The sequence below is a fragment of the Cyprinodon variegatus genome, unplaced genomic scaffold (assembly GCF_000732505.1).
Source record: "Cyprinodon variegatus isolate N-32 unplaced genomic scaffold, C_variegatus-1.0 Scaffold724, whole genome shotgun sequence".
NCBI lineage: Eukaryota > Metazoa > Chordata > Actinopteri > Cyprinodontiformes > Cyprinodontidae > Cyprinodon > Cyprinodon variegatus.
In genome coordinates this window covers 162955-175402 of record NW_015151177.1, presented here as the reverse complement: position 1 = coordinate 175402, position 12448 = coordinate 162955, and the positions used below count along the sequence as shown (strand labels likewise).

Genomic DNA, 12448 nt, shown 5'->3' with positions numbered 1-12448 from the left:
GAAGTTATGCCTTTAAGAATCTCCAATAGAAACCAGACACAGGATCTGAAAGATGCATCAACCATCAGTTTATCGCAAGTTTCACAAGAACCGTTTTCTCTGTCACCTGAATATTTACACTGATTCAACTAACAACATGGGAACCAAATGTGTTGTTTGTTTTTGTTTTATTTTAAATTGGTTACTGTCAATTAAGTACAGACTCATTTTGCTAATCTCTTTAGCTTAAAATAAATGTTTATATGAAAAAAAAAGAAGGCGGAGGGCGGATTTTTTTTTAAGCATGCATAACTTAATATAGTCTATTTTAATATAGTCTATTAACCCAAATCAATATGTATAGTATGGTCGGTACACATCAGGTACGCCATTCATTGACCTTGACCGAGGCACCTTACAGTAGAACTGCAGTCAGTCTCTGGACTGACAAGGCTATCACTGCCCCTGCATAGTTAAGGCAAATGCAGAGAAATTTCCCACTGGGATCAGCTTCATAGTCATGGTAGGACACTTCTTTTGATTTTATTTATTTTGTTCGGGTTACCCATAAGCCCACAGCCCATCAAATAATGAAAGGGCAATATTATTGCCATTGCTGTTAATATTAAGTAGAAATGTTACACATTCAGTAATAAAATGTGACAGGGGATGGTACTGAAGAGGGGGGATGATTTTAAGGATTTTTTTAAGAAGGTGGACGCCATCCCCCCATCATCTTACCTCAACTCGAGTGCTGTTTATATGCATCTTACATCTAGCTGAGAGTAAAACAGCTATGACTGAGAGAGAAATGGGCAGGTACTGCACAGAAACAGAGGCAGAAAGGCCCCCAAAGCCAAAACTTCAAATGAGCTTCAAAAAGCCAACAGAAAAAATTATTGAGACCACATAAAAATATTTTCTCTCAGTCTGGCAGCTTGGAGGCCATGTAAGAAGAGTGAGTGATGTCTGAATACTTTTGTACAGAGCTATAAGTTGGCCTGGCCTTTACTACATATTTTAATCTTACTCATAAGGCAAGATGTGGTTACAGCATTAATCTTCTACCCGAGAGCAGAACGGCTGCCAGCCACCTGCATCCCCTGCACTACATGATCAATTTATCATAATGAAAATCAACAACTGACCTGGTCCACGATTTACAGAACATCAACATTTTCCTTAAACACCCAATCATACAGGACAGCAGAATGTAACAGGCAAATGTAAACATAGATTTACTGTTACTTTAGGAATAACTAATTGGTTTTGCCTACTTACAGTATTCCTATTAAACTGCTTCCAGGCCAAACATTTAGAGCAGCTTGTGTTGTTCCCAGCATAGAAGAAACAGATTTAAGCCTTCTTTGAATCATGCCTTGTAAGACATTCATTTAAAAAATGAGCTAATCATTGGGGATAAAGGCGCAGCCAGAAGTTGTTAGTTCAGCTTAGCAGAGAAACATAAAGCCTGTTCTGTCACATAAACATTTAGTTTGAAGGGCTAGTTAAAAATATACAGGGAAACAATACATTCAAAGAAACCGCATCAGTAGAGGCATCAAATCAATGTGTTAAACTTTCATAGTGAGATGGGGACGCACTCTATTCCTTAATTAGAGCAAATCGCAAAAAAGTGCAACTATTTTTACCCAATGTAAAATCTTAGCCTGATCTGTTAAAGATCATGGGAGTTTATTAATTTCACTGTGATTCACTGTGAATTTTAAGAAGAAAAACAAACTCATCATAGCTTTTTAATAAGTGAGAACGTCACAAAGTAATGTTAAAATTGGATACTTATTTTAACCTTGAAGAAGTAAATAAAGAAAGTTGCTTAAGAACTAGTAAGCTTTCTCCTTAGCAGCAAATATTAAAACATTAAATATTTATAATATCTTATCATATCATAGTACTTGAACCACGACAGGAGCGTTCATTTAATACAAATTCTTTATTGAAAAATGTGTTTGTTTCTGTGATGCAAATATTTTAAAGGAGTTGAAAAAATTGAGAACATGAACCAAATCGGTTACTTTTACAGTTGCGGTTTGCAAATAGACACATTGAAAAGCTGCAATGCATATATATAGAATCAAAGTGCATATTCTTGTTCCTTTTTATGTCGACAATATACACATTACACTATACATAAATAATTGCATCGTAAAAATGACTCAAGTATTTACATGTAAAATATATCTTATATAATATATAAATTTATATTAAATCTAGCTAGATTACAATTGGGATACTGAGTCCAGATGCTTCCTGTTTTGTGTGCTATCTGTGGGTGTTGAGCAGGACCTCCAGCCAGCAGGGGCAGGAGGTGATGAACTGTCTGGAGTAACAGGGGCCCCATCCCTTAGCAAAACTGATCCGGATGCTGTGGGGGTCCCAGGGCCCCTCTTGGGTCTCTGGTTTTACGCCGTGCTCTGTCATCCAGCTAGAACACTCAAAATCAAACACCTTAAGAGAGAAACCAGGCATCACCCTGTTCACGCTCAGCCCACGAGCGCTCGGTAGGTCCAGAGTTGGCGAGTGGACGAACACCGGGTGCTGGCTGCGGTTGTAGACCCACACCCCGTCCGGCTCTCGGCTCAGCACAATGCCGAAACCGATTTTACTGCGAATCTGTTGTATGTTGCCGCTATTGCTGTTGTTCCCTCCTCCTCTTCCGTGGCTGTGGTGCCGATAAAGGTCCGACGTGCTGTGGCTGCCTGGGTCCTCGCGGCGGCTGTGGTAAGCGTTGGCGTGGAGCTGGCCAAGGCAGAGGCCCGTGCCCTGAGGTAGGTCGTAGAAGATACTGAGCGAGGGCTCGTAGGCTGGATACAGGCGTCCCACACGGGTGCGTTGCTCCCAGTAGGCAACGCTGCACCAGTGAGAGCGGTGTCCACCGGAGGTGGAGGAGCCGATGGAGGTACCAGTGTCTGATGGGAAAACAGATGGAAGAAATCCTGTTAGCATCACTCTGGTAAACCTTTGATAGAGCTTGATCATCTGGCTTTTTATGTTGAGATAGTGTATCCATATAACCCAATAACTTATCACACTTGTCTGGATAGCATGGTGTGGTGGGTTAATTATCTAAAGATGTGCAACAACCTAAAAGCCCAAAGTAAGGTGGAATAAGCTCCTGATATGAGTCTAAAAAATAGGAAGAATTAAGGTTAAAAGATTATCTTAACTATTAATGGCTACAGAAGACACATTGCTCAGAGCAGTAAAATATTTCAGCTCAAAAGGGAAAAATAATTAAAGTGTGCTTTTATTTTATAAAGTGTTAATCCCATGGGAAAGAAAAGACTTAATAATGAACTTTAAGTTCAAAGAAGATTCATTTACTAACAAAATATCTTACTTTCTTGAGGTAAGTTAGTAAAAAAGAAAATTTAAACCAACAGAATTCTGAAATATTTTTAATGTGAATGGAGGACCGCTTTGCTTTATTGCTCTATCGTCTTTCACAAGTTTGCAGCGAGGCAGACATGATGGCTCTGAATGTCTCAGAACACAAATAATTACTAGTAGAGCTTTATGTACTTTGTCTCAAGCCTTAACCAGATTGAATGTAATCAGGGTTTTTACAAATTTTAATTTAAACATTCTTTATTTTTTTGGCACTTTTCTTGACATAATTCATAAAATTAGAGCAAAATGTATAACTTGGTTTTGCTGTCTTTTAATGGTATGTTTGATATTCTAATTATTACGTCCTGACCTTACCTTTCGATTTCAGCATTATGGTAAATGCCATTTCTGCTATTTGTATTTATCTGCTATTTAGAGGTTGATGGAAACATTAGCTGTGTGCTTGTTAAAGAAAATAATTATTTCAAATATATCTGCATATTTTAGCTTTACAAAGATAAATGGAAAAAAGAATAAACCCTGGTAAAATCTTTTTTTTTTATTAAATCTTCTAATTCCAATATCAGTCCAGATCGAAAAAATAATAAAATAAAATAATAAAAGGAAATAAAAGCATTTCAGGACTGCATAGGGTTCTTGTGTAAATAAATGAGTAATTTAGCCTTTTGATTTAAATAGTGAAACAAACAAACAAACAAAAGAAAACAAAAAAAAGAGGTGTCTCAATCCTGCATTCTGTATCATGACCTAAAGGGGGAGACAAAAGAGGGAGATTCTGGGATTCTTTTTTTCTAAAGCAAAACATTTCCTACATATGTTTTAAATTCTTAGCTCTCTTTTTTCTTCTTACTGGAGCTCATTAATAATATGGATAATATGGTAATAAATATACAGATAATTTGCTACAGATAAGAATCTGCCTTTTTTTCTAATGAAATATGTGCAGAGATTTAAGGGATAGAAAATATCTGCTCTCTTAAGCCTAGCCATGCTTATAAGCCCTGGATTCATTTTTATTTTGCCTTCGGTCGAACATTTTACTTCGGTTTGCCACCTGTGTGAAAAAGCAGACTTAAACCCTGATTCCTTTGCCTCCTCTGCTGACATCCCTCACTGTCACCCTCTGCAAACCTTCTTCAGAGAGCAGAGCTGGGGGGCAAAAGCATTCAGCTCTCTGTCAACCTAGCGTAAGCCCATGAACCCCTGACCCCCTAGCCCTCATGCTATCAGCTCACATTAACTCCCACACAGAGTGATGCCATTATTTTGCTCCAGAGACTCTATTGACACAGAGGATTTAAAGACCCATGTGCCTGTGGCCCCATTCCTTTCACATCACAGCGAACACCCCCTCTTCACCCGCAAAGAGCCAGATGATGGCCGCTCTCTCATTAATGCTCTGCTTTTAGGTGAGGCCAGGACCAGGAGGGGTCCGGGTTAGTTTCAGCAGGTCTGAGTGTATCTAGAGGCTCTTATCACCACAATCAGCAGCAGATAGGAGTCGGAGCGCAGAAAACTACACAGGCAAGAGTTCTCACACTCGCACAAACCGAGCCTCCTGATCCAAACAGCACAACTGCAAACACACAAACACTGGTGCACAAAATTGCACTTCTCATCTGAGGCCCACGTGTGTCATTAGTGAATTCCAGGCTGGCAACTCCTGCAGTCTGGAGGTTTTACAGCTCTCCAATAAGAGAGCAGGCTGCTCAGCTAGCAGGATCTCTCTCACTCTTTCTCTAACTCGCCCGAACACACACAAACACGCACACATCCCAGGACTTGAACACACTTTTACAAGCCGTGCTCTTCCCTGTAATAAGGCAACACAAACATGTCTGGGGAAACACAGGGAAACTTTATGAGCTCATGATCAAATTAATGCCCAAAGAAAACAGAACAAACTGATTTTCTGTGCCTTTTCAAAGAAGCATGATAGTCAACAACTGTGTGCTGACCTGCTTTACCTTTTTTTCCTCATTTTATAACTCGATAAGCAGTCAATCTAATCTGTCTCTTAGCAGATTGTGTGCCTCAGATAAAGCACCTATTTGGGACTTCAAAGCTTAAGGTTAAGGCTGGATAAAAAACATGAACAGAAAATATAATATGCATTGAAAGTCAAGCATTTCTGGAGGAATTTGCAGAAGAGATCTCAGGTCAGATCTTTACTGGAGGTTTTTAATACTACATAAGAACATTAATACACTGAGGTAGATGGTTTTTAAAGCTTGTAAAGAAAAAAAACAAAAACCCCCCCCCAAAAAAACAGCCAAAAGTCAAACTAAAACCCCCAAAAAATGAATTCCACTTTAAAAGTTTTGCTCATCAAAGAAAATGAAAAGGGGTGCAAAAACTTTATCACACACACACACCTCTACGGTGAGAAGTTCAAAACTCTAAATCATGATCTGCATCAGTGTTTGACAGGCCCAGAGGAACAGTAAGACATGTTTAATGTTTCTGGCACAGGTCTCAGTGTCATCACGCTCAGCCTGGCTATCATCCAACTGAAGGTATGACAAGCTCGTGTGAGAATGGGGAGGGAGGGAGGAGAAGGGGGCGGGGGAGAAGGAGGGAAGGGTGACTAACTTCTTCAATGGAATTTTTAAATAGGGGTTCAGACCCGAGGTTATCAGCGTATTTATGTTTGAGCGGAGGAAGTCGGTTGGGTGAGGGGGAGGAGCCCTGGGTGCCTGTGATGTGAATGAGCACGCCTGCATCTGTATAAGAAGGCTGGCAGCAATTACAGCACCCTGCAAGCATTTAGGCCGACCACCATTTAAGAGCTCTGTTTACCAATTAGATAAGTGGCCTTTGTTATTTCACTTCAAAATCGCTGTCTCTTAGTGCCAATCTTACAGAAGTGTCCACTAAATTAAACATCAGCTTTCAGCCTACAGATAGTGAGATGAATATTTAAAACAAACAGAACAGTATTCACCATCTTGACAGAGCTGTGAAGATTTTAAGGGACAGAGATGTTTTCAGTTCACGGGACAGAAAGTCTGTTTCCTGTAGGTTTTCCACAGACGGTTCAAATCTGGATTTAGACATCATGAACACTCATCTTTTTCCTTAGTTTCCTAACTATTCTTTCACACAGACCACAAATGAAGAGGAACAGTGAAAAAAGAATTTTTTAGACTGTTCTATGAAGCTTTACCTGTAACAAAACAACGGAAATCTGTGAGATAAAGATTCCTTCGATTTTTTTCAGGTTTAAATCAGACAAAAGGCAAAACAAGCAGAGCTTCAATAGTTAAACTGTTTTCCACTACCTTTTAATGGAGTACAGTGTAAGGGCACATTTAAAGTTACAACAAGATAATCTGTGTTTTATGTAAAAAGCTGTGCTGCTGCCGGCTATGATAAGGAGCTCTGTCTTAATTTTAAACTTCTTAGGGTTTACTGAGAGAGAGCAAAAACAAAAAGGGGATAGATTTGTTTTAACATTTAAACTGGATGTATAACGCAGGTCTATTGGCTGCAAAAAGAAATGCACACAATGGACAAAGAAAAGTTTTTTTCATATTTTTGAATATGGATGAATTTCCAGCCTTAACAATACCGATAGCTTGCTCTACTAAGCCCAGTGAACCTCCAAGCTGGAAGAAGCATCTCAAGTGCAGTTCAGCACAGAACCATCGCCACACAACCCAATAATCTATAAGGGTTAAATCTATGATCTGTTGATCAGAGTAACATCAGCCGGTTACTTTTTGTTCTATGTTTTGGATTATACCACTCACTGCAAACGTTTGTGTTTTACTTTTATTCCAGACTATGACTGAAATAAGGGCCAGTTTTAAAAATGTGTTTCCATTATTCTTAATTTGTTTTTATGATACAATTCAGAGAAAAAGGAATGGATTGGATTTGGTATGGAGAAAATTTTAGGTCAAATTTTCAAGCCATATCACCTCAGCCCCAATGGCAACTGACTTTGTTAAATAAATAAACTGTTTGAATAAAGACAAATTAAACCTAATTAATATCATTGGAGTCTCATATACCAAACTATTGGGGAAAATTTATATATTTTTAAGTCAAATTCATGTTTTTTTTATTTCAAAACAGTAAATTTCTCACTTTTAACTTTTTTTTTGTCCCATGATGATGCCATCATCATCATCATCGAAAAGAGATGCAACAACTATTATTTCATGTTTTTATGTATAAAGCCATTTAATATTTTCCAATACAAAGCAAAATATTTGGAATATATGGTTTTATTATATGTAAAGCAAATATGTGAACATATGAACCATATGTAGTGTGTAAATCAGTGTCTACATCACATATATGATAAATTCCTACATGTTGTATATATGTTAAACTGTGAATAAATATGGCGTACAACTGTGGTAATCTATGAAAAAATTATAATGATACTTCTTTATTTAAAATAATATTAAAATAACACACTACAGAAAAGTATCAAAAATGTGGCAACATTACACTATAGCTTCAAATAAAATAAATTTAAAAACCAGGCAAAAAGCAAAACATGTGGAAAACCTGAACAAAAATATAAACTTGCATTCTCAGTGATGTAACATCTTTCTTACACAGGTAAATGAAGTATTACTGATATATATATTTTGAACTCAAACATATATATTTTTTTACATTTATTAAAAAAGAAAGCAAATAAGGGTTTAATTTTCTCATGTACGGTAGATTAAGTTTTTTTATCTTAACATCTCCATCATGTGGCTAACCTAAAGAGAAATCATGTCTGGGAGGAAAACAGGGGAAATAGAAAGGGCAGAAAAAAAAAAGGAAAGAGTGGGTGAAAGAGGGAGCGCACAGAATGAGAGGGAGCGAGAACCTGCCAAGCATAACCAGCATCCACGGAAAAAATGAAGAGAGAAAAAGAGACTGTGAGAAAGAGAGGGAGGGAGGGAGACCCTTGTCTTTCATCCAGTGCCAAGGATTAGATTCCCCTCCAGTTATTAGACTCTTCCACTGTGCTGAAAGAAGTGGGAGAGGGTTGGGAGGGGGGAGGAGGGGTCTGGGGGGTGCCGGGGGGGAACAGAAGTGAAGAGCAGGATTTAACCACTGACCGCTGTCCGTAGTTGAGAGGTTTTGTTATAATTCTATATCATTATAGATATGCTGTGGAAACTCAAACGGTAGAAATAAAATAATTGAAAAAAGTGAGAAAAGCACCCCTGTCCGAACAGAAATGGTAGATTCTATGTTGTTTGAGACAACTATCATTAGAGGGCAACATCAAACCAGCAAGCCACATTTAAGCTGGCGTCTCGACTATCTCTGCCATCAGTGAGCTGCCTTATCGCCAGACGAGGCCTTTACAGTTGAAAACAACCCAGGCTCTCAAACACATCAACACACACACACATTCTTGCACGTTTGTTTGTTTTACCTCTCGTACTTTTCATTGCAAAGTGGGCCTAGTAATGGAACAGAATGCAGCTAATGACGTTTCTGCGCTCACTAAGGCAAGAAATATACCGCCAAGCGGACGGACGCTTTACTTGAACCTGGAGGTCGGCCGAGTTACAGGAAGGTTAGTGTGCGTCCCTATAAAATTCCTGTGCAGGTCTCAGAAGCAGAGAGCTTCATCAGAAGGAGGAGAGAAAGTAACTAGCTTCCTGCATTTCAACTCCCGACTTCAAAGCGCCAAACAACTCGCCCTGAGGAATGCCACAGCTTTGAACATATATAAGTGCATCCTTGACAACTCGGCTGTCATTTTTATTACCATCCATCAAGTCAGGGGGTAATTTTTGGAGGTATTTCTGGAAATGGTTGTGGCTTATGTGTGAAACTTAAAGACATCTCTTATCTTACAGCTCATCCTCAGTTTTTCCATTCAATCAGCGTTTATCTGTACGTGTCATGATCCAACAGGTTTTTTTTTTGTGCAGGTTTAACGTTATACAGCAAAATAGTAAATTTGCATAAGAAAACTGTAAGAAATATGATTTACAGAGACACAAATGCAGACTGAGACTAGGAGCGAGCCTGCTGGTTGACAAGTCTCCCCTCCCAACACATTCCTGGACAGGCCCTTTTCCTCAACACTTCCTCCCCCCGCTCAGAGAGTCACAGGGGTCAAGTTGACAAGTCTCTCATTGAGCCTCATGTGGTCCCACTATATGGCCTTCACTCCTCACAACATAATTACACTCATTTATTTGTGGAATAGATCCAATTGTTCCGCTATGAATGCCGAACTGGAATTCCTTCTCAAGCATTATTTGGATAATGCGATCCAGCGTTGTAAATACACAAGTGTGGACTGAATACACAATGCACAACCCTGATACATAGGAAAAATATTCAAGAGATGTTGATAAAAATGCTCTTTTAATCATTTTGTCCAACCATCCCTAAAAACAAACATAAAACTATTTTAAAGATCTTTTCAGCAGGTCAATTAGATGGTCAATTACATGTTCCAAAAAAGAAAAAAAAAAGATTTTTCTTTTAACTCTTGTTGCATTCATAGCTCAATAGTGACATTTTTTATGTGGAGGGGTAGAGCGGGGGTATAGAGTCAGAGTCTGTCAACATCTGCAAAGAATCTTTAGGTTCTGCAGCATGGCAGGCTTCCATTAAAAACCAAATTGCGAGTTGGCAAAAACTCTGAGGGAAAGCCACAGCCAGTCCTGTAATTTAAACCTTATTTTAAATGGTGATTGCCTGACAACATGGACCCAAGGAGAGGGAGGAGAAATGCGACACACAAAGATGTAAAGAGGGAGGACAAGAGAGGCGAAGAGAGCAAAAGAGAGTGGGCAGCTGACAACGGCAATAAATAATCCATCCCTCATATGGTGAATGTGCTGATCAGAGAAAATAAAATGAAAACAGGTCAACCAAATAGAAAGTTGGACTTAAATAAGAGAACATGGCAATAAAAAGGGTCAGGACAAGACAAATACATAAACTGTGTTGAATGTTTTATTTCCTGCTGGAAACTAATAATAAAAGAATGCTTTTCTTTTTTGATCTACAGCTGCCATTACAGTGTTTTCTATCTTGCCATGTAGTCTGGCTGCATTGAAAAGGTAGGGGATTTGATGAAGCGTCAAGTCTTGTCACGTCTTTGAAGTATGCGTGCCGGTTTTAATGTGCTCCAACTTTGAATGGTGCATTTGTGTTCAGGCTAGGGGTGTGGAATTCAGTTTTCTCCTACCTTAAAATTATTGTTTTGACGTAACGCCCCTGTCATATCTCAAGGATCATCTAAAATGAATGATGAATTTGAACAATCAATATGTGCTCGTCATAGCCATATGATTGTTAGATTGATCAGTAAGGAATTTAGCCATCCTCTGAGTTTAGATTTCAGTTTTAAGCATCCAGCATGCCAAGGTGAGTGACGCTTTAGTATCACATAGAGGTAATAAGGCTTAAATGGTGTGTAAACAGTGTTAAATATAAAATCTTAATATAATCCTATATAGCATTAAAAAGGGGCTAAAACACAGCAGTGTAAAGTAAAATATGACTGAAAAGGAAAGATGCTAGAATGTTTGTGAAGCTTTGCTGATCCATTCAGATTTTACTAAATAAAAGTAGAGTAAAAGACTTAAGGCAATGTTCTGTTTCTCAGACTGTTTTTTTCATTGATGCAAATTAATCTAATAATGCAGGGTTCACATTACAGAGGACAGCATTTCCTATGGAGCTTTAAATGCAATCTCTTTAGGTCTGATTCACAAACATTAACTACTTGCCTCAATTTGCCAAAGTTTCTTCTATCAGAAGAACTGCTGGGTGAAGATCAAATTATTCAAAATCATTGACCTTCCTTTCATAATGATCCTTTGACAGCATTTCATTACTGATTATGTTACCATCATCCTCAAAGGGAGAAGTGCAACCCTCTCTGAGTGGAGAGCAGAGGCTGCAGAGAGCTGTGAACATGCATGTCCTCTTTCAGATCCACTCAACTCCACAATTCGACGGCAATAAAACGTTCGCTGGTAAGAAACTGATCAGACTTCTTTATCAGGCCACCTGTTCACCATGTTGAAACATGTGGAATTAGTGACTTTGAACTACTGTAAAGCTTTTTTAAATGACATTCATTCCACTATCTAGTTTCATAGATTCATTATGCTGTTTTTACATTATGATATCTGCCAGATGTGTGAGAAATAAGTTAAAGATTTATTTGTGTAAAAATCCCCATATCTGAAGGAGATAACTGACACAATAAAAAGAGAGAAGAATAACCTGACCCTACACATTAAATAGGTTACTATATACAAATAAAGAAAAGATAGTTAGCTAAACTGATCACCGGCATGGAGAGAAGATTTAAAAAAAAAACAACCAACATCGCTGACTGCACTGAATTATGGCTGCAATTGGTTTCGTAGAAAATTGCAAAAATATTGATAAAGTCACTTAATTTGGATAATTGTCCAAATGTTTGTAGCTGTAAAGGAAACTATAAGAGGGAGAAACAGTATTATGGGTGATGTTAAAAAAATATTATAAACAGTCTGTCTTTTATCTGAATTTTAGACTGGTTAAAGTGACCTATAAGAGACACTTTAGCCAGACGTCAAAATATTTTTAGGTAATCTGCCAGATCCCTAGAAGATCCATCTATTCATCCATCCATCCGTCCATCCATTGACAGGTTGTCTTTTACCTCACTCATTGTGTACCTAATATTTGGGTTTACTTTTGTTTATTGTTTGTAAATTAACACATTTCAGGGACATGTAAAAAAGGTCGAAAGTCATGCTGTTTTTGCAGCTGTTTTCTGAAAACCTACTATGACACAAAATCTAGTAATAGTGGTTTTGATGCCAAGTTTGGCTGCTCATGACAACAATATATGAAATATGTTAACCGATAATCAAACCTAAACAACCATGAATATATATGCCTGCAACAATATGTTGCTAATTCAAGCCATGGACATGAAAAGCTTAAAGAGACAGCACCAGAGTGAGCACAAAATACCAAATTGCAAAGTACTAAACGGCAAAAGGTACAAATGACCCACAGCAAACCTCACCCAAAAAAACAAAAAAGTGTTCATATAACATACAATAGTATTATACACTATATTGCCAAAAGTATTTGCTCACCTGCCTTGACT

General features: G+C 38.1%; 1 protein-coding gene across 1 annotated transcript in view; it reads right to left on the bottom strand.

Annotated features, from left to right (window-relative positions):
* Positions 1–1926: 1926 nt before the first annotated feature.
* Positions 1927–12448, bottom strand: part of LOC107097790 (mothers against decapentaplegic homolog 6-like) — a 24630-nt gene continuing 14108 nt past the window's right edge. Inside the window, exon 4 of the mRNA XM_015395083.1 lies at positions 1927–2909. Coding sequence (XP_015250569.1) covers positions 2263–2909 — 647 coding nt within the window. The 3' untranslated portion in view covers positions 1927–2262. The remainder of the gene's footprint in view (positions 2910–12448) is intronic.